This window comes from Sardina pilchardus, chromosome 8 (genome assembly GCF_963854185.1).
Source record: "Sardina pilchardus chromosome 8, fSarPil1.1, whole genome shotgun sequence".
Lineage (NCBI taxonomy): Eukaryota > Metazoa > Chordata > Actinopteri > Clupeiformes > Clupeidae > Sardina > Sardina pilchardus.
In genome coordinates, this window is record NC_085001.1 from 31946257 (window position 1) to 31968270 (window position 22014).

Consider the following 22014-nt stretch of genomic DNA (forward strand, 5'->3'; position numbering starts at 1 on the left):
ACCATCCCCTGACCCAGCAAACTCTTATCATGACATCTATAAAAATTGCAATTACATGATATAGCTTCACTGTAAAAATTGAGTATAGAACTTCAGGCATTGGAAATCTATCCCTGCTTGGTTGTTACCCTCACCCATGAAAAGATGAAAAATAAAAAAGTCAATTTTACAAAGGGCAGTCAGAGCAGAGCTACGGCTAATTGCTAAGCTGCCCTCGGACACACACACACACACACACACACACACACACACACACACACACACACACACACACACACACACACACACACACACACACACACACACACACACACACACACACACACACACACACACACACACACACACACACACACACACACACACACACACACACACACACACACTCTTACCAGGGTTTTACAGAGGATTAACTAAATGCCACAGATTGGAGTATAATTGGCTGTTAATGAGGGGGAAGGAAGACAGTTGCTTTGTGTGCTTAACAACCACACATTCAGCAAAATCTCATTACACAAACGGGTTTAAATCAAACACACCATTTGAGCTCAAGTCCACAGATGAACCAGCAGAAAAATCCTAGCCTGGGCTGTACGTTTTGTTAAAGGACATTTACAGTCCAACTGAACAGTGTCATAGGATAAGACCCTGTCAGTTCCAGGATGATTCCATAACCAACTATAAAACAATACAAACGACAACCACAACAAAAACAACAACAAAAACAACAACAAAAACGACAGCAACAGCACATTTTTGGAAGACAAGCAGAGTACTGACAGGCTCCTAGCATAACAGCAGTAATTTCTCATGTCCTTGGCTATGAGCTACCTACAGTATGTTCTAGAAACACATCAACAGAGACCAAGCTAAAGTCTGCTCCTCCTGTCCACCTCCCTCTCCCATTATATCAATTTGTTATCAGACCGCTCACATTTCTGACATTTACTTTTCAGATCTATTCCCATCTCCGACCCCGCTCATATTCAACAACCAATGGATATACATGATGACAGCCCTGAAAGGGCATTTATTGCTTATTCTATTTCTCCACGTGGTATATAGAACACAAACACAGGTAACCAAGCCAACACACACAGAGAAAATGATAAGTCAAATTTGAAGTAATACACATAAAAGACAGCCAATGGTCCTAAAGTCCTTCCTCTCAGAATTTGAGCTCTCACTGTGATGTGACCTATGGTCTCTTGACTGACCCACGTGTGGATGTGTTGTTGTACTGCTGACACACCCATTCACAGTCTTCACTAGCTGCTACCAAACACTCAAAGAAATCCCCATGGTGCACTGGGTCAGGGCATGCCTGACATTGTTGTGCAACTCAAGAAGGTTCTTGTTCTGTGTGTCCCAATTTAGCAACCACCATCCCAAATGCATAGTTGACACACACACACACACACACACACATACAAATAAAATTGGGCGTGTCTTCCAGCTACATACAGTGAAAGATCTTGGAATCATTAATCACATATGAAATATCTCTTTTCAGGACACAACTCAGTCTCTCTCTTGCACTCTCTCTCTCTCTCCCTCCCTCACTCTCCCTCACTCTCACACACACACACACACACACACACACACACACACACACACACACACACACACACACACACACACACACACACACACACAAGCCGTTAACTGACTGAACGCCGCCTCATCCGCGGCTAGGTTTAACCGGCCATTCCCCGGCTAGGTCAGTGAGGACAAGAGGCGCGATATTCCAATGCCGCCTCGGTGTAGGCGTAAACATGTAAGAACTGGGTGTGAAGTTGAACAGTGACGTACAACAACATAGGCGGCGAAGTCTCGTGACACTACTGTCATTCTCAAAACAGCGGTGCAGCTCTCTGTCAAGTTCTCTGCTCCTCCGTTTGATATTTCTAGATCTTCTGACTAAGTTTACTCTACTTATCCAAACTGACGACATCACCACTGTCACTAGATATAAAGCAAACATTGATTTTCACTCGGTGCTATTCACTGACCGTAAAAAAGTGTCATTAGTAGCCTATGCAGTATGCACCTTAGTCTGGTATGCACTGTTGTTTGTGGCTAGCTAGACTTGCTAGCTCGATGTGACACAATATTGTAGCGCGGCTCGGATATGCTTGTGTTACGTTCATGCAAGAGGGAAATGTAGCCTACGGCTAAGATGGTTAAGCAGCCTGTTGTCATAAGATAGTTGACGGTTACGCATTATATAGGTGTACTAGACTAGTCAGCTGATGTGTTGTGGGATAAGGGGTTTATGTTTCGGGATGCCACCCGTGTTGTGGGATATAGCCACGGGGATCTTAAACAGGCCACTTCCATGTAATGTCATTCCTCATATTCATCTGGTAATAAACATTTCCTAACAGAGTAATTCTTGCCTCGTCACAATATCAACTCTCCACTCATTCCGCTTGGACTATGCATTATACATTTCACTGCCTCACGTCTGCCAGGTTCCAAACTGTCTTCCTAACAGCAGTTACAATTAGTAATTTTGTGATAACAACAAAACAGCTCTGCAAAGTTTAAACCAACGATGCTAATCGCGACTAGCGATTAGCCATTTAAAATGCAGAGCCTACCCTCATAAGGAGACCTCTCCAATCCAGAAAAATGCATTAAACTAAAATTGGACAACGTTGTTATGTTTCTTAAACCTTAGGGTGGGTATGATATAGCCTACATGCTTTAACGAAATACGTTGTCAATGGTTATTTGAGCAAGCTAGCCAAGGTCTATTTAATTTATCCTGGCTGTAGATAAAGCAGGATAGCCTATATGTTTTTCCCAATATGTTACCAAATTAATAAATAAATGCTGAGATGTTTGGCGTTTTAATTGCCATTGACATTTGAAAGAACAGTGTGTAGATAGACCACAAGGAGCAGTGTTAATATGTGAACAGTATGATGATGATCTGACAGCTGTGCTCAGCTGTGCTCAGCTGTTTGCTGATTTTAAATCTTTCAGCAGTGTGTGCACAACTCTCGTTGTTGTCAGCTCCGCCCATGTCTCAGCTAGCCGCCGCATATCCGGCTCGCGTCCTCACTGCAGTCGCCCCGGCGATATGTGTACCCTCAGGGGAGGACAATTGGCAGCGTAAATCACCCCGTCGATTAGCCGGCTATCAGTGAGTACAATCGGGACTAGCCGGCTAAAAGCCCGTGCATCGCCGGCTATCTGTGCAGTCAGTAAACGGCTACACACACACACACACACACACACACACACACACACACACACACACACACACACACACACACACACACACACACACACACACACACACACACACACACACACACACACACACACACACACACACACACACACACACACACACACACACACACACACACACACACACACACACACACACACACACACACACACACACACACACACACACACACACACACACGTCAGACAACACTATTGTGTGAAGGCAGGGCTGCATTCCTGTGAGGAGTGAAACTAAACTAGCAATTCTATGATGATGCAACAGCAGCCTACACAAACATACATAGTCCACACACTGACAGACACTCCTCAGAAAGAAATCTCTTTCTATTTCCTCTATTTTACCCTCCCCTGAGGCTCTGCCTTTACACGTATCCAAGTCCTAGACCTAGAGTCCTAGAGTTTTTCAGGTATATCAGTGTCAACCTCCTGTGACTTCATTGGTGATACAATCCTTCCAACAGCTAGCACTGCAACCCTCTTCCTTTCAGGGCACGGAGATGTCCATTTGTGTAAGCTCAGCAGCTCAGGCCTGGCATCCAGCCAGGGCCAAGAGTGGCAAGAGCATGGGTACAGCGTAGGGCTGGCAATGCCTGATAGGTGGTGAATGGCAGAAGGGGTCTGCTAGCGACAGGAGTAGAGCACTACCATGTGAGCGCTTCATTTATCAAGAGGCTCTCTAGGATGCCCTCTCATGCCAACATGCCCGAGTTTAAGAGCTCCTTTTACGAAGGTGCAGGAAAGATTACTCGGGTTAATAAACCTCAGATAAGAAAAAAAGCTCTCTTAAGTACAAGTGATATGACCTGGAGAGTGTATGAGTGCCTTTAAGTGAGGAACTGTTTGTTTGTGCATTGCTTGTTTTGCTATTCTCTGGATAACATCTTTCAGAGACAAAAAGTAGACAACACAGACGCCTGACCTTGACATTTTCACATGAAAGAGAACGAGAGTGCTTTAAGACTGATTTACTTCACAATGTCCATTCTCGTTGCCCAGTGCAACATAACGTAGAATACCATCATTACCAGTTCAGGGGATCCTGACATACTGTATAACCTTTGCAGGGACATTTCCCCAACCTCAACACCAACCAAAAGCTTGCAGTTCTAGAGTTCAAGCAGGATAAGAACTGCTAGCCTAGCGTCAGGTCATGAGAAAAATTGTGCTGAGCCAGCAGAAAGCACATTCTGATTTCCCTTTCCTCTTAACTACAGTCACACTACAACACTGACAAAAGAAGAAGGGCTTGAATGGTCTACACCATCCCACCAACACACACAAACACCTCCCCATGTTTAATGGGAGATTTACCTGACGATTGGACAGAGTCCAGAGTGCCAGTAGTGCCACCCGGGCTCCACGCTGTGTCTGCGTGCAAGTGTGTGTGTGTGGGAGGGGGATTAGTGTATTTGGGTGAGTGCATATGGTTATATTTAGATCGCTCTGGAATGAAAAGGCAGCCCCACATTCTCTGGACGCCCCGAGATGTGATCCTCTGTGGGTGTTGCACTCCCCTCTGACCAACAACCTCATGCCCAACTTTAGTAGAGCAACACTCACAGATTGGTCTACAACTGTCATAAGGTCAAATAGACTCAACCATAACTCAAGGAATTCTTATGATCATCAGGTGTTTGTATGCTTGTGTGTGTGTGTGTATATCCAAGTCTGCAAATAGAGATGCCACATGTTGTATATAATAGAGCAAAACTGTGTGGCTCTAGACTAACGGTGTGCACAAAGTACATACACATAAGATATGTGGTTCTGGCTAAGGGTAAAAAAAAGTCACATAAAAAATGTCATAGATATAACAGGCCTATAAGCAAAGACCAAGACATCTGCTGTGGTAAAATTCTACCCTGCCCTTTTGTAGTTTGTAGGGAGCCTCTGATGCCTTCAACTTTGAAAACAAGATATGATGTAAAATATAATTTCTTGAGTAAATAGTGGCCTAGTTGCCACATGTTCAAAGAGGTCTCAAATGCAACACTAAGATTCAGATGCTTCAGTCAGCATTGACGCAAAATGGAAAATAAACACAACATCGACATGCTGTTTTCTATAGAGCTGGACTGAGGAAACATCAGACGTGTTTCCTGCTTAAAGTAAATGAGTTAACAGCGTGGTAATTACAGCAGAGTTTGTTTTAAAAATAATAGTCTCTCCATAGCTTTTTTTGCGTTCCTTCACAATGTTTTTGCATTCCCTTGCAATAAAGTTCGTCTTCCCCCACAATACAGCATATTTCATTAACCTACAAGGACATCGAGTTGGCTAGCCCACTGTATGGAAAATCTTTTGAAGGTCCCCAGTTGGATCTGCTCCAAAAATGAATGGGTTTTCATAAGCCTGTGCAACACCTTTCCACCAAGTTTTTGCGATATTGTTGACACAAGTTACACCACACCATCTGGTGCAGTAAAAAGAAGCTCGCCACTATCGCATGGCCGCAGTCACTGTTGCTGCTACTCCCGAAGTGATTTATTTGCACACCTGACGCGGTACCTTTTTGCAGTGTGCGGGTACTTTTACAATTTTTACAGACCTATTTTACCCTACACCTGTAAAATGTTGGATGTGCGTGCACTCTTTGCAACCTCACAGTATCATATTGCCACCGCAATAGTAGTTTTCATTTTACATTACTTATTACTTAAGATTAGCCTAGACTCAGTAAACATCACAAACTGCTGCTTATCATCATGCCTTGGTGAACAGTGTCTTTCCTGTGTAGACTAATTCACTGTACTGTCAGTGACTGACGCAAGAGTTCAGAGGTTATTAGGGCCCGAACAGTTTTATTTCAAATATTGGGAAGAAAGACTAATGTAGATAAACAGACGAATGTATATCAAAAACTTTCTTCCGCAGTATATCCTTTTCCTCTTGTAGCAGTGGCCACTTCATTATTAGTTCAGAGTCAGACGCACAGCATCAGGGTGCATCATCAGGCTGTAGGCCTACATGCCCTCCTCTGGCTGGTGCTCACAGCTATATATACATATATACATGTGTATATATATATATATATATATATATATATATATATATATATATATATAGCTGTGAGCACCAGCGATAGGCCTACCTGTCAGGTTTTATTCCATAAAGATCTTTGTAGACATTTGTGACATGTGTGCCACCAAGAGCTTCCATTTACTGCACCATACTGAGGCAAAACAAACTATTGTGAGGGAACGCAAAAGTTATTACAAAGGTAGGCCTACGCAAAACCCTTGCTATAAATCTCCACTGATCCTTCAGGGGCTCCGAATCTTTGGACAGCGGTTGGCAATTCAATTCCTGGGAGCTCAGTGGTGCTCTGGTTTACTTCCAGCTAACCTCATACATAGCTGCCAAGGCATTATCTAATCTTTATCACTCGTATCGCTTCTCTAGGCATCACAAATTGACTGCTGCGAAAGTTAAACATGCACATTTAAGAGTCTGGCATCGATAAGGCCCTTCTTGTTTCTTGTTCTTTTCCTTCCAAAAATCAATTTTCCAACACCCATTTTGAAATCAGCGTTGATAACATGATAGACCCAAAGTCCCTTCCTGTTTCTGGATGGTCAATGCCACCCTCGCCCGGGGTGGTTCAGGTGCCAGCTCTGATCACCACGTAGAGGCAGTGGGTTAGTTGTTAGCGTTTAAGCACCTCACTTGTCCCAAGTCAACCTGATTCTCTTATTATTCCCAGGCAACCTAGTATTCTACAATCAAGTCCCGTTTAAATTAATGGTTGCGTCCATTCCTTATTCCTCAGCGTCCTTTATTTACAGCTCGATAAAGCCGGAATTAATAGGATGAACTGGGTGCTCTTCTCCAAACGCAGAACTCTGCTCTGAAGTGACTTGGCTTGAAAAAAAGCACAGACTTTTCTGCATTTAAAAAAAATCTGTCACGATAAATCGGCGTTGTCACCTGCTAGATAACCTGAGTAGAGGGTAGATGGTGGTCGATATTGTGATTTAGGGCATGCATGAGCAAGCACGGAGGCTGTGAGTACTGTACAGGGAAGTATTGTAGCTACAACATAAGTGAACACATTAAGAAAATCACTGATGTCTGAGCAAAATTAAACAGGCTATCTTCTGACGTTGCGTATTCAATGAGAAACCCGTGACAGCCACGCGAGACAATACGTTTCTTTCACACAACTTCTCAGGGAGCGCCGAACTCAAGTTATCATTATGATCAACAACTCTGAACAAACTTAACATTAGTATACACGTAATGTTATATAGTCAGACAGGAAACATATGGGCATATTCTAAAATGATATCCAACCCGAATCGGTCAGCTAACGTTAACATTAACTTAGGTCTTGAGCAACAGGTAACGTTAGCGAGCAAACATTAGCCGTTTCTGTCAATTTGTTCGCTTGGCAGATTTTAAATTGAGTGTCCATCAATTTAGCTAATTTAAGATTATCTAAAGTGGAGTAACGTAGATGTTGGTCATGCTACACCTAACGTTATCGTTAGCCAACACTGTAGCCGAACTAATCTAACAAGCCAAGCTATCGGTAAAATTGAGCAGGAACTATTCGTTTACAGTTTCCAACACAAGCTAATCAGATTAGTTAATTTAAGGCAAAATAAATGTGTGAGCAGAGGACAACGTCAGAACGCAGTCTATGTGAGAGCCTTAGCAGCTAGTTGTCAGCAGCACTGTTAATGTTAACTTATCAAACTAGGATGGCTAACGTTAACGTTAGATAACTTAACGTTAGCTTCTTTTGTTTCAGACAACTGTTTAGCTTCTGGGTGAGTAACGTCTTGCCCACTCTGTTCCATTTAGCCTGTAGATACTTGAAACATTTAACAACTTGAACTTTCATATTTGCTATTTGCTCTGTAAAGCGTATATTGTATAGTTCGCGGGCGTAGTAAGTTAACTTTGAAGACAGTCTATCTCGGTGACGTGAACGTTACTGGATCACTTTCACATATGCTATCGAGTGCTACAAATAAGAGTTGGTTGCATCCTTATCCATGGATCGTAACGTTAACGATAGTTCATTTCAGGCACCAATGATTTGTCGAACTTACCTGTAAGCAAGGGACATGCATTCGAATAATTTCGTCAACGATGCATCAATGGAAAGGTGGGACCTGCTGGTCTTTCCAAAGTGATATGTTTGACAGGTTTGTTTGTTAACCGTGTCAAAGTCATATCCTTTTTTGGGTGGGTGTTCGGTATGCGGGGACGACACCATAAAGTGACCACTGTGAATGATCTGACTTTCCCGTCCATCAGCTCTCCTAAACGTTAATCCGAGGTGGGGTTCCTCTGCATCCGAATCGTCGTCCTGTTCTTGCTTGATATTCATAACAGGCCTCCTGTGTTGTCGTATTTCTCTTGTGGCCATGACGAAATGGGCTAGCTAACTTTCAAGAGCGCACGCCTATTACTCTGCATAGAACTTTGTAGAGTTAAAGTAAATTACTTAACATTACCGACACATGAGGTATTTTTCGAAGTAACTGCACATTTTCCCCTTACGTATCTCGTGTCCCCTCTGTCTTCCAAAATCATCCAACTTTCCAGTTACACCACACGGTGTTGATTCCTTAACAACCGCTCCACCTACATCGACAGCTTCTTGAACTGAAAAACTCTCTTCACTTCGTCACTGCGCATCTCATCGTGATTGGACGAAACCATTGCAACACCCACTAAGTGCATACGACTGGATGAAATTCAACCTCAGCAGGATCATTTTTAGGCTAAGAAATATAGGGTTTTTTTCACAACACTTGTTACATGGTTCTGTAAGGCTATTTTGCAGTCACATTATAAATACAGTCAGCGCGCCTATAAGTAAATGCTCGGTAAGGAAAGCTTACTTTACTGACTTACTTTTCAACAGTAACCAGAGTTTCCATAGGCTCCAAGAACTCTCCAGCTCCTTTCCTAGAATTGTATTATTCTTACCTCTTTTGCTGACAAGGCAAGGTAACAATACAACCGAATGTGTGTCATTGATCCAAATATCAATTTTACTCAACTGTAACTAAGCCAATATAATAAACACTTCTTGATTTTACTTTATATTATAGGCTTATGCTATAAGCTGCTAAACAAATTACATTGTTTAATCTTTCTTACTGACAAAATTATTTTATTCCAAGGGACATTTTCACGTAATAGTCTATTTTTTGATAAATAAAGCTTTTGTGAAATCTATTGCAGGTTATATCTATTTTAATGTTCTGAGTTTTCTATTTTTATGCAGAACCTCATGGGGATCATTTCCATACCTTTCATGTCTGCTGGTGTGCCTGCATTATCTTGTGACAGTAAAGATCAATGAACATTGGGGTATGAATTTACAAGGCTGCTTAACAGAATGATAGGCTACATAACATCTAACATGTGATTATCACAATTTGATAAGTACAAAATGCTCAGTTCAACTGTATTAGGGGTTTACAGCTCCCATCAAAACAAACGTGTAAAGTGCAGAAATGCAGTGTTTTAACCTCTACACCTCATCAGCAATTACACACTACATATTCCCCAGAACATTTTCCTGAAGAAAGGCCTCTCAGTAAAGCACTGCAGTAAGAAAACTGAATCCTTGATAAAGCCGCTTGCCACAGGAGATCACAGCATGGCTATTATAGAAAGGCAGCAGACATTCACTGAGCATTAACTGCTCAGTCTTCCCATTCACATTTAGCATGTTAGAAAACTTCATCAATCAGACCATCCAGATGTTTTGAATTGCAATTTATTAGCAAAATAGAAAGCATACAACATAAAACATATTTACATCTAGGAGACAGAAGAAAAACATGAAAATAAAACTGGTACTGTTAGTGTTACAACGTAGCTATAGCTGGAACTGACTAGTGTAACCTGGTAACGGATGATTACCCACAACTGTCACTATGTAGATCTTTTGGCAATGAATACGTTAAAAAAAGACAGTTTATTGGAGCTCTGGGTTGAACAACACACATTTGAAGAGATAGTGACTAGAAGGAAATGGACATACAATAATAAATGAAATGACTCAAAAGTAGCCTATGTGGACACTGAAAGACCTTTTCAATAAAGGTGAGACTAGTCACAAGGACTTTTACAGAAGAGTCCAGTCAATGGGTGCCTTCCCAGACTTCTGCAGCAGCTCATTGGTTCTGGAGAAGTGCCTACAGCCAAAGAAGCCCCTGTGGGCCGACAGTGGAGAAGGGTGGACCGCCTGCAGGACATGGTGCCGTTTCTGTTGGGTTAGCATTTCCCAAAAACACAAACACATTAGACACAAACACAAGGACATGATTACAACACTGCCAAAAAACAGATCACGTCTAGATCTAGAGACCAAAAACTGGGTGTAGTCTTTGCAGCAGAAAACAGACATTCCCCAACCTTATTGATGGCTGCCCCCTTCTTTTGAGCATAGGCTCCCCACAGCATGAACACTAATCCATCCAGGTTGGTGCTGAGCCACTGGATGACGGCGTCTGTGAACGTCTCCCAACCTCGATCCTTGTGCGAGTTAGCCTGGTGTGCTCTAACTGTTAGTACAGCATTGAGCAAAAGCACTCCTACAGACAAAAAGGAGCTTTTAAGACTGGCATGCAGTCTCCCTGCTACAAACTACTAAACCACACTAGCAATAATGAATGAACAAGTCAGCAAAACATGTTTGCAATTGCAATGACTGACAATGTGATTTGTTTACAAAAACCCAGTAAAGTGTAGGGTCTTGCACTATGAAACGTATAAGGCCTTACATATTGAAGAGCCATCAATGTATGTATCAAGAACACTTGAAACCAATTGAAACAAACACATGACAATAGAGTGAAAAATATTCAAAATAAAAATATTGCAGTGGTTGAAATCATGACTCAAATCACAATCTTCGTTTGAGAAACTGACCCTACTATGTATATGGATGTTATTTAACACCAAGCAGTATGGTCTCTTACCTTGTTTGGTCCAGCCTGTCAAGTCCCCATGACCTGGGTGCTGGAAGCCCTCAATATCAGAACATAGCTCCTTATACATGTTCTCTAGGCTGCAGAGATGCACAGGCATGAGAACAGAACCAGTTCAAGGGGTCAACATGTCACTGACTACATGTCACTGTTGTTACAATTTCAGTATTTCTAATGAAGTAATTTCATTTAGCAGTTCATTTCAGTTTTGTTGCAGCTTATATTAATGCACGCATGAAGCTGTATATCTTTAAGAGTTCAAACCAAAGGTGAACATGATAATGGTTGGTGAACCCATGTGTGCTATGTGTGTGTATGCGTACAGGTGTACTGTGTACCTATAGACGTGTTTATGCAAAAACAGTGTGTCCGCTTTGGGGTATTATTCATACTTGTAATCTTTTCTCCAACCTAGGCTACTTACTCTATTATGCTTTCAGTCATTCTATTCTTCACTCACACTATCAAGTCTCTCAGTTATCAAATAAGAAGTCAATGGTAATGCTTGTATAATTGTTTATCGGTGTCTACTCACATGACTTAAAACAATTCTACTAGTCTCATTTAGGCCATGCACAACTGCAAAATGTATAGCCAAACCTTTACCACTTTCAGCACTTCCTGCCTTAACCCACAAAAATCAACATCATTTTGTTATAACTTAGTTTAACACAAATACTATGGGCTAGAGGGACAGCTTTTGCTAACCTGATGTGATCAATCTTTGAAGGGCCATTATATGGTAATTTGTCCAAAACTAGCTCCCCAACTGCCCACAAACTTAGATTTGCAAACATTCAAATCACAGATACTGATAAACAGTTGCCAGGTTACTTCTTGATGCATTGCAGTGATTAATTTGGTAATGTTTTGTTAGTTTTCCTGCCTTGACCACAAAGCTGTGCAAAGCTTTTTTGACCACAAAGGTTTATAAAGGGAATGATGTGTGTTCATATCTCATTCACATGAATATACCAACAAAATGAGTAGGGATGGGGAAGCTAACTATCAAAAACAGACCTTAAAAGTAGTGAAAACTCATGTAATTTAAAGGAACAAACCAATGAAACAGCATCTGACCAGAAATTAATGAGTATTTGCAAGAAAACCACATGGGTGAACTGTTCAGAGAAGAAACATGAGCAATGCTTATCAAATCGCAGACTGCCCTCGCCTCATAATATTGCTATTTAGGTGGCTAGTCAGCCATTTTGTCCATTCTGGCCAATATAATTTCACCCCTCACAAACTGACTAAGCCATTCAGATGGTTACCTGGAAACATGTATATATTATAACCCATAAAGAGAGCCAACCTGGGTGGAGGACGGACAGGCTTCTGCACACTAAAACATAGTCCATGAGCTTGACCTGGCCCATGGTATGGGTCCTGCCCCAATACCACAACCTTCACCTGTAAGAAATGCAGATACAAAAATGAACAGAATATTTAATATCCAACCTCTACACTTTAATCATTATCCAATTGAGTTGCATCATCTAAAAATATCAACACTGGTGTGTGTGTGTGTGTGTGTGTGTGTGTGTGTGTGAGAGAGAGAGAGAGAGAGAGAGAGAGAGAGAGAGAGAGAGAGAGAGAGAGAGAGAGAGAGAGAGAGAGAGAGAGTGACTGAGTGAGCACAAATGAATGTGACAGGAGGCGCTCACATCTTTTATGTCACACATCTGGGTCCATGTGAAGACCTGGTGAGGGGGAGGATAGACGGTGTGCTTCTTTCGCTCATCTGCTACAAAGGACATCAGCTGTAAAGGGAAGAAGAGAGAACCTTTTTGCCAGAACTTAGCTATCAAGAACACAAAAATCCTCCATGAACCTATGGAGCTGCAACACGGCATCCATGCCAGCGATGCAGTATCTCTTACCTCTTTGAAGTACGCCTTGGAGAACTCTTTGGTCAAGGCTCTTCGCCAGCTCTCTTCTATGCCATCGGGTGCAGTGTGGGACAACAGTCTGTCTAACGCCGCTCGTTTGTTGCTGGCAATACGGTCCAACTGCTCCGGGCTCAGCGAAGACGAGGAGCCAGTGTTCGTGTCCTCGACCTTTCGTTTCTTCACCTGTATAATTTTTGTATATTTTGTTAAAGTACAGTTTTGTGTAACTACTAGTCCGAATGAATGTGAACGCGCCCAATGAACAAACATGGATCTTACGGCGATCATTTCACCGCATGGTATCGGCTATACTTCGAGTAGACGCTCATGGATTAGTGTGCTTTTTCGCGTCGGTCCGGTTGCAATAATAATAACACCGTGCAACTTTAAGTTAGACATCCGCGGTAAAATGCATGACGCGCAGACACACGTGACCGGAAACACATGAAAAATCAACAAAACAAAACTCGCTGCCGATGCGGCTGACGCACGATGTAAGCTACCAATGTCACTAAACGAACCTATCATATCATAATCATATCACAAATTAAGAGCTACAACAGTGTTATAAGATTTACATTGTTTACATGTTACATGTACGTCATAAGTTAGGAAAAAGAGGTGCTTCCGGGGTTCAAGGGAAGGTCGATGGTTTGAACCATATATGAACGGGTTTGAAATTGTGCCGCGCGCTCATGTGGGAATTATAAAATAGCACATGCCAATCATGTAAAAACTGTTCATCAACAAGGCACGAGCCGGTAGGTTATTTACCTGCCCTTCGTTTCGGCTAGTTAACTTGAAATAGCTTAGTCGTGTAACGTTAGTGCAATGCTTTAGCCAAGACAAACTCACACTATCCTTTACGTCTTCTTCATTTTCCTTGACGTCTTCGATAATCCTCTTTTTATCAACTGGAGTGAAGAAATTTCTTATGCTTTTCTGTCCAATCATTATGCCCGAGCTTGCAGTGTTTTACGTTAACTTTGAGGAATGTATGAGAGAAAGATAACTTCTCTGCGCCAACTCCGTGCTGCCAGGTAGGCTACTCTTTCCCGCCAAATTGACGTGACGCAAAATTTGCATAATTTCAGAGGCGCAAAGAGCCCAGAGCATGGCCCAGAGTCATTGTCAGGGTGCATTAGGCCACCATTTACATATACTCAATGAATTTGAAATATATTCTATACAATTTACACACTGGTCAATAAATGCTGAAATTACTTCCACATAAGTTCTGGAAAATTAATCTGTCTGCTGTCTGTAATGTAACCCTAGTAGGCTTTGTGTTTTGCAGGCGCTGAGATGGACCATTTTGTGACTGCAAGGAGGAAAAGGCATGAGGGAGCGCTTGATCAGGCTCCTCACAGCAAGAAGAGCAGAGAAGCTCCTGAAGAAGACCTAGGGGAGGATTATGGAGAAGAGGAAGAAAACAGCTCCTTGCTAAAGGAGTTCTCTCAGCCAATACCATGGCGGAAAATAGAAGCAGAGGGCCTGGACTGTGACTACTGCCTATTGATCGAGACAGAGGAAGCAAATAAGCTGTTCAATGCATTGGAGAGTGAGATTGAGTACTTCACAGGTGAGCTGTAAAAAAGAAAAGGCCTACATCCAGGTGCACTGTAGGTTTGTTCTTATGCTCATGTTCATGTGCAGTGCCTAGAAACTTGGTATAGTAAAGGTCCAGCAGGTCAAGGATACATACATAACATTTAAGTACGGGCACACATCAGATCACTTCTTGTCTTCCTCAAGCTTCTGGAAGTGGGTATTTGAGTCAGTTTATCCAGCAGTAGTCACTAATCACGAGGACAATTTTGCTTTCGGTGTTTGATTTTTTTCCCTTGCTGTGTGTGTGTTGTGACCATGGCTGTGACCTCTGCACAGGTGACCAGGCCAAAGTGCAGGTGTTTGGAAAGTCCTACAATGTTCCACGGAAGCAAGCGACCTACGGCGATGAGGGGCTCATGTACTCTTTCTCTGGGGTGCATCTGCTTGCTCGACCCTGGACCCCAACGCTGGAGAACATAAGGGATGCCGTCACCAAGGCAACTGGGCACACTTTCAACTTTGTGTTAGTCAACAGGTGAGAATATACTGTGCAACCAAGTACCTCAAGAATTCAGTTTTCTGTATTCCAGTCTTATTCCTCAGCTGTAACCAGATGTTAATTCTCAAGATTGAGGATTTATGGTCAAACATCAATACATAAGTGAAAATAATTGTTTCCATATCAATTATATCCCTGTTATATCTGCAGCTATTTACAATATTGAAGTAGGTAGAAGAATGTAAAACTATTCAAATGAAAATGTGGCGTTTTGATGGCAGGAGCTAGTGCTCTGTAGCCACATGAGATGGGTTGGCTATTATCTTGTTGACATGCCTTATTTTGCCTGGAAAGCCCTATCTTTCCATATTGATGTACTCTATGTAATGTCACCGCTTTGATTGTGACTGCTTAACCTTGAGTAGAAAAATATAAGACCAAGGTTTAGTGGCTACAGCTGAAATCTAAGGCCTAGGACATAAGCGTTAAGCATCATGCTTCATGAGGTCTCTTCCCACAGGTACAAAGATGGTCTTGACCACATGGGGGAGCACCGTGACGATGAGCGAGAGCTAGACCCCAGCTGTCCCATTGCATCAGTGTCTTTAGGAGCAGCGCGGGATTTCGTGTTCCGACACCGCAACAGTCGCGGGGGTGCTAGGAGAGGCGGACCACCGCCAGTCAAGCTAGAACTGGTTCACGGTAGCCTGCTGCTCATGAATGCCCCCACCAACACAAACTGGTACCACAGCCTGCCGGTGCGCAAGAAGTGCCAGATGCCCCGCATCAACCTCACCTTCAGGCGCATACTCAAGAAGCTGAAATGACCAAAGCACCCCAGGCAAGGAACTCTGACATATGCCCTATCATAACAGGTCTCTCATTCCCCAACTCTCCTTTACAGGCCTACACTAATGCAGACTTGAGGACAAGCTCTCAGCCTCACCTGCACTCATTCATGGGAAATAGGAACAACAAACTATGTGTCTTAAAGATGTTAAGTTGCGCTTGTTTGTGTCATTATGTGTAAATGTCTTTCTGCAGCAACAAATATACAACAAATATTCCTTAGTATAATTAACACATTAAAACATGTTTACAAGGAAAAGTACTTTTATTTGTTTTTTTTTTATAAAACCAATAAGTACATATGGAATAAATAAGTGAAACGCAACCATAACCTCTGTACAAGACTTTACTAATGCAGAGTGAAAAACAATAAACCAGAAAACTAAACAAATATGGTCCCAAGACTAACATTCTATTGTTTCCTCAGGTTCAGAGACCGAACTTACACAAGGCAATAGTTTGGCTGGACTCTGGTAAAACAAGAGAGTAACAAAAAAAAGAATTTGTGGTATAAATATTTACATACCTTAGCGAGCAGACGTGAACTGAGAAAAGATTTTCTTTTTTTAAAATTGAAACGTTTAGTGTCTGAAGTACCAGCACTGCTGGACCTATTCTTGAGGCATTGCGTATTGCCCCACCCCCTCTCCAGTCTGTCACAGATGCTGTCTGACCAGGTCCACTCTATACAGTGTCATTTTTTTGTTACATTTGTGTTTTCCATAGATTCCATGGGACCACTAGGCAAGGGAATACATTGCTACTCTAACAAACTGCCATGCTAGCACACCCCTATGCTAAGATGCCACTACCATAGCAGGCTGCTATGCTAACAAGCACATTGTCCCACAAGCTACTTTCTCTTGTGGTGAAACCTTTTAGCAAGCACACATGATACTCCTTATATCCAAGTGACCCATCTTCAATCAGCAGTACTACCTCTTACACACACAAGAGGCTGTGCTGGTTATTACCTGCTAACAGATCTGGAGAATGACCTTTTGGTGCCAGAGTAATCTCTCAACTCAAGGCCCAAAGTATGACCAATATAAAAATGGCAGCGGTGTAAGTGTGGTATGCAGTATGTCGACACATATGCAGTGTCACTAGTTACTAGCAAGGGATTTGCAGAGCTGCTGAAATGGTAACCTGCATTTCACAGTACTGTGTCTACACAGATGTAGACCATTACTTTGCCTTTCCTACCTCATTTGCAGGCTGTGCTGATATGATACTGTGTACATGTGTGTGAGTAAGGGGGTGGTACAAAGTTGGGGACAAGAGGAACAGAGAGGGCACTTGATAAGATTTAAAAAAGATCAGGAATCAACATGTTTTTAAAAAAGAAAAAATCAAAAGTTAAAATACACATCTGCCTTGTTTTTGTGACTTGGGGTGGTCACCTAGTGTATCCGGCACATGTCTGGCCATTAGCGCAGTCTAAAAACATGCCTTTGGCTGGAGACTCCCCGTGACCGTGGGTAGGAGGCAGAGGTGACAGGCATGAAAGTGTGTGTGTGTCTGTGTGTGTGTGTGTGTGTGTGTGTTACAGCAGCAGGACAAAGAGATGCAGGGCCAGATGAGAACAGTGTGTGGACCCTCCTGAGCATGAGGGAAAAGAATGGAAGGGAACATAAGGGAGGATGAGGGTATCTATGGCCACAGTGCTCTCACACGTGTGTGCGTGTGTGTGTGTGTGTGTGTGTGTGTGTGTGTGTGTAACATCAGCAGCGGGTCTCACAGTTTTCTTTTCTTTTTAACAAAGAAACAAAAGAAAAGCATAAACTACAGGAGCCTGAGGCTTGACCTAGAGACAGGGAGAGCAGGGAGTGATGGCCGTGGGAGGGGTGGTGGTGGTGGTGGGGGTGGGTGACCAGAGGCCAGAGAGCTGAAAGGCGGAGGTCTCTGTAGGAGTGGACAGAGTTAGCTCTCCTCTCGACTCCCAGATCCAGAGTACTCCAGCTTTCCCTTCTTACTGGGTGGAGCACCATCTTCTGATTCCTAGAAGAAAGCGTGAAAGAGTGAGGGACTGAGAAAATATACACAAAAGAAGTGTTTGTATCTTTTGTAGTTCATATACTTGTTAAATCAAATCAGGCTTATTGGCCATGTATACTTGCGTACACAAGGAATTTAGTCTCTGCATTTATCCAATCCGTGAGCCCGCGGACTGGTCGGGGATCGAACCAGCAACCCTCCGGTTACACGCTCGAAGCCCTAACCAGTAGCCCACAGTTGCCCCACGACTGTGTGAATCTGGTCAAGATTGTTCAATATTTTGCATGTATGCATTAATAATACCTGGGGAGTTTTAGAAGCATCTGATAAAGCTTCCTGTTCTCCGGAATTCTTTCCCTCCTTCTTAGGGAATTCTAGAAAGGGAAAAGAAAAATCACATTGATAAACATAATTTCCAATAACTTTTGCACATTAGTGCCATCCTGTGGGGCAGCTGAATATAACCACCACCATGTCTCAGAAACAAAGATGCTCTATCATTAAAATAATTTGGGTGTGATGATAGTATCAAAGTAGCCTCATTTAGTACCAATTTTAAGCATCAATCTTTTCAGATCTCAGTGACAAAATGACTATAGTTGGGGCAGTACAGTACTGAATAGAGTTATAGCCAACAGTGGGAGCTCGACAAGCAGTTTGTGTGAACACTCACAGAGCCCGTTCATCATGAGATATTGTCAAAACCGCTTTGAAAGTTTGTAAATTGTTGAAGTGTTTATCTGTGTATACTAGAACAGAGTACTCAGGGAATTAAATGAGTAGACAGAGTGTGTGTGTGTATGTGTGTGTGTGTGTTGACAAACGCACCACTCTTGCCATTAGACACCGGTGTCTCCTTTGCCGGTGACGGACTCTGTTCACTTTTTCCCTCTGTGCTGTCACTCTGAGACGTTGCTACGGCTTCTGGGGCCGGACTTGTGTTGTTACTGGTTTCCTGCTTTAACGGGGAGGAGTCTGCAATGGAGCTCTGATTACTGTTGTCATCTGTAGAGGAGAGGGGCATGGAGCATGCACATGAGAATGTGAGAGACAAAAAAAGAGCAAAAGGAACACAGAAATAGCTAAATGAAGCACAACACTGACCATGCATGTCCATCATCCCAGGGGAGGAGCTGTTCTCTGGAGTGGTCAGCTCAGACCCGTACTTGTCATCCTTGCCCTTCTTTTTATTCTTGCTCTTCTGTGAAGACATGTCAAAAGGGAACTCAATTAAGACACTCACTACATTCCCCTACAATAAACATTAACATGCAGAACTGAGAATTGTTTTCTTTGAAATATCTAGTCAAAAATAAATGTAAACCCTCATAAGTGTTCAAATATTATCCGTTAGGTTGCGTTCCCAGCCTCTTTTGGCAGGTGACCCAATCTTGAAGTCACAAAATGTTGCTGACCCCAATCGTTCACGTGTAGCGAGAGAGAGCAACTCATCTCTGCTGTAACATCCAGACGTGGTACAGTACTTTGGTTTCCCCCGAATGTCCTTGCACATCTGTGTTTAGCTACTTTGTTTTGAGCACTGATAAAGCATAATTCCATCAATCTACATCTCATGTTAAAGTTTATCAGATTGTAATGAAGGATATGTTACTAAACTTGGATATCACTTAAAATGTTTTGCTTAGTTTATGTATAACTTTATGTGAACTGGTCAATTGTAAGATCTCAGCCGACCTCATTTGGATCTCAGGTGACCCCACATGGCGTCCCGACCCCAAGGTTGGGAAACAAGGAGTTGGTAGATGCTGATATTCTGCACTAATGTTCACACAGGGCACTGTCAGTTCTAAGTGAAAGCATTGCATGTGATGCTGTAAACATTATACATGCACTGCACTCCTCACATTTCCTTTGTTTCCCCCCTTATTGGGTCCAGTCAATAAAATGGTCTGCACTCCAGCTTGTACCGTTCCCTGTTTCATTAGCAGCAGGGTCACACACATTGCAGCCACTGCTCTTCCTCAGTGTGAAACTGTCAACAATGTCATGCTATAAGCTCACAGAATGGGTAACACAGGTATCAACTGAATGAAATTGGGACACAAATGCATCACTGATCACTTATGGATACAGCAGTCTGGGTGAACTTACATCATCAGATTTGGGCTCAGTCACTGGAACCCACTTGTAGATTCTGAGAGAGGTGTCTCCCACAGTCACCCACTTCTTCTCCCTGTTGACAGACAAACAACTTCAATGCACAAATTCATTGACTAGGCCTACTAATAAATGTGATGCAGTTGAGACTATCCAAAACGGAATGTCTACCCAACTGTTGTAAAACGAGCTCTTCCAATAGTCTGTGTTCTGATGGCTATGTAAGTGGAGCACAGTTCTGAGCCAACAAAGAGATTGGTTTAAAACAAGTCATCAGCTCGAGCAGGATATTCGCTCTAGAAATTGGTCAACAAAGACTTTCCACTATATGAACCACCGGGAGTTTTTACAATGCTGCCGACACGACACAAAGCAGGTCTCCTCGGAGATCGAAACGGCGTCTTCCACGGGACAATGAGCCCCCCCGCGGATACCACCCTCTCCAACACCATTTTCACCGAATCACCTAACCATTTAGCCTACTCACGTTAAGTATCGTCTGTGCTCGACACTATCTTGCCGAATGCAACAGACTTTTGCGCGAACTTGCAAGATTGTTTCAAGTGACTTTTTGTGCTTCAATAAGCGGTAGTCGAGTCAAATAGGCCAGTGATCAATAGGCTACAAGTTAGGCTACACTATGATGGGCATAATTAGTTTATATAAGCTGAGCCCAAGAAAATGGACTCGACAAGATTATGAGACTATAGCCTATTTGTTCTTTGTTAAATTGCGAAAAGGTAATAATAAACCTAGGACAATGTGTGATTGATTGAACACTGTCGTTTTGTTAAGTCTATGTCAACCCGATTAGACCACAATAACAAGCCAACATCACTTGACTTTTTTAATCAATCAGAAATGCCCTTTATCAACATAACTAAATCAACAGCCTGGGCTATGAGACAATATCGACTAACCCCAAAAAACATATGCTATCAAATACAATATCAATTAAAAAAAACTTTACATGATTAATCCAAACATAAATCGCACACTCAATAGAACATTTACATTTCCAAATAATCTCTTTCTCTATGTTCCTTTTCTTTTCTTTTCTTTTTTTTCGTTAAACGCAGTTGCGTGTGAAACTTGCGTGCAATGTCTCCCAGCCCCCAACGCACGCCTATTTTTGTCCTGCTGGAAGAACCACTCCAAGCGCTACATTTAAAACCCCGGGAACGTATAAAAGTATTCTCACTCTACAGCGCCTTCGTCGTGCCGCAAGTCACTCACTAAGTGTAGATAACTAATGCCGACTGTAACGTCCCCAACTCACTGCACATTCCGAGCACACAAAGCGCTCTCTAGCCGGCATTACAGGCTCAAACAGCAACGGCTTCATGTGACTGCAACGAAATGGCTTCTAGGTTCAACCCACATTAAATTTTAATGGAAGAAAATCGTCTAATAAAGTAAGTAATACTCGGTTAAACATCGCCGGCACGGCCACTCACAAGCGCGCTTCTACAGCACACCTGAGCCAAAGGAAGATTCCGACCAAAAATCGAACTCAATAAAAGCCCCTTCTTTGGTTTCATTACATTGTTTCTCCTCGTTGTCTCTCCTCCCCCACAGTCTTTCTGTCCTTGGATAACGTGTAATGCCTTTTTAGCTCTTACCATTTTCGTACTTTCTCAATAGCGGCCATAACCCGCTTGATGTCATCTTTCGCCCTGCTCCGGGTCTCCGCACGGACCGACCTGCCCGACATTACTGCTGTTGGTAAAATATCTTTTTAGCTCGCCGGCTGTTTAGACACAATGCGAATGCTCAGCAGAGGATTGAGAGAGCGGTTATGCGCCTGCGCAGATCACACACATAGAGCAGTGTGCCCTCAGGACTAGCGAGCAGAAAGCACAGGCAGTGTTCTTGCAGAGGCAGA

At 42.7% G+C, this 22014-nt stretch overlaps 4 protein-coding genes across 9 annotated transcripts in view; 1 reads left to right on the plus strand and 3 right to left on the minus strand.

The window, feature by feature from the left end:
- Positions 1–8870, minus strand: part of mlxip (MLX interacting protein) — a 28759-nt gene extending 19889 nt beyond the window's left edge. Inside the window, exon 1 of the mRNA XM_062543638.1 lies at positions 8322–8870. Within this exon, the coding sequence (XP_062399622.1) occupies positions 8322–8641 (320 nt within the window). The 5' untranslated portion in view covers positions 8642–8870. The remainder of the gene's footprint in view (positions 1–8321) is intronic.
- Positions 8871–9990: 1120 nt separating this feature from the next.
- On the minus strand, positions 9991–14190 carry unga (uracil DNA glycosylase a). Of its 2 annotated transcripts, none has more exons than XM_062543639.1 (7): positions 13970–14190; positions 13106–13297; positions 12890–12985; positions 12538–12635; positions 11214–11302; positions 10648–10826; positions 9991–10498 (listed from the first exon to the last, which is right to left on the minus strand). In XM_062543639.1, exons 1-7 carry the CDS (start codon positions 14066–14068, stop codon positions 10358–10360), a joined length of 894 nt encoding a protein of 297 aa, XP_062399623.1. In that variant the 5' UTR covers positions 14069–14190; the 3' UTR covers positions 9991–10357. The 2 variants fall into 2 exon arrangements, with proteins under 2 accessions (XP_062399623.1, XP_062399624.1); XM_062543640.1 differs by lacking the exon at positions 13970–14190 and adding an exon at positions 13394–13505.
- alkbh2 (alkB homolog 2, alpha-ketoglutarate dependent dioxygenase) lies at positions 13542–16398 on the plus strand. Of its 4 annotated transcripts, none has more exons than XM_062543642.1 (4): positions 13542–13608; positions 14412–14696; positions 15002–15200; positions 15685–16398. In XM_062543642.1, the coding sequence occupies exons 2-4, from the start codon at positions 14420–14422 to the stop codon at positions 15989–15991; spliced, it is 783 nt and encodes a 260-aa protein (XP_062399626.1). In that variant the 5' UTR covers positions 13542–13608; positions 14412–14419; the 3' UTR covers positions 15992–16398. The 4 variants fall into 4 exon arrangements, with proteins under 4 accessions (XP_062399626.1, XP_062399625.1, XP_062399628.1 ...); XM_062543641.1 differs by having other exon boundaries at positions 13566–13608; positions 14396–14696; XM_062543644.1 differs by lacking the exon at positions 13542–13608 and adding an exon at positions 13780–13875 and having other exon boundaries at positions 14396–14696.
- bcl7a (BAF chromatin remodeling complex subunit BCL7A) lies at positions 16349–22003 on the minus strand. 2 transcript variants are annotated; one of them, XM_062543647.1, is made up of 6 exons: positions 21752–22003; positions 20124–20205; positions 19116–19209; positions 18840–19016; positions 18315–18385; positions 16349–18014 (listed from the first exon to the last, which is right to left on the minus strand). In XM_062543647.1, exons 1-6 carry the CDS (start codon positions 21841–21843, stop codon positions 17937–17939), a joined length of 594 nt encoding a protein of 197 aa, XP_062399631.1. In that variant the 5' UTR covers positions 21844–22003; the 3' UTR covers positions 16349–17936. The 2 variants fall into 2 exon arrangements, with proteins under 2 accessions (XP_062399631.1, XP_062399630.1); XM_062543646.1 differs by having other exon boundaries at positions 19116–19212; positions 21752–22001.
- Positions 22004–22014: the final 11 nt, after the last annotated feature.

Coding starts and splice junctions, on each gene's coding strand:
- alkbh2 (XM_062543641.1), top strand. Junction 14,697..15,001: donor TGAGATTGAGTACTTCACAG/GTGAGCTGTAAA, acceptor ACCTCTGCACAG/GTGACCAGGCCAAAGTGCAG. Junction 15,201..15,684: donor AACTTTGTGTTAGTCAACAG/GTGAGAATATAC, acceptor CTCTTCCCACAG/GTACAAAGATGGTCTTGACC.
- unga (XM_062543639.1), bottom strand. CDS start 14,068: ATGATTGGACAGAAAAGCATAAGAAATTTCTTCACTCCAGTTGATAAA. Junction 11,303..12,537: donor CCTGTCCGTCCTCCACCCAG/GTTGGCTCTCTT, acceptor GCATCTCTGCAG/CCTAGAGAACATGTATAAGG. Junction 10,499..10,647: donor AGGGGGCAGCCATCAATAAG/GTTGGGGAATGT, acceptor CTAACCCAACAG/AAACGGCACCATGTCCTGCA.
- bcl7a (XM_062543646.1), bottom strand. CDS start 21,843: ATGTCGGGCAGGTCGGTCCGTGCGGAGACCCGGAGCAGGGCGAAAGAT. Junction 19,213..20,123: donor CTGAGCCCAAATCTGATGAT/GTAAGTTCACCC, acceptor ATGTCTTCACAG/AAGAGCAAGAATAAAAAGAA. Junction 18,015..18,314: donor ATGCTTCTAAAACTCCCCAG/GTATTATTAATG, acceptor GCTTTCTTCTAG/GAATCAGAAGATGGTGCTCC.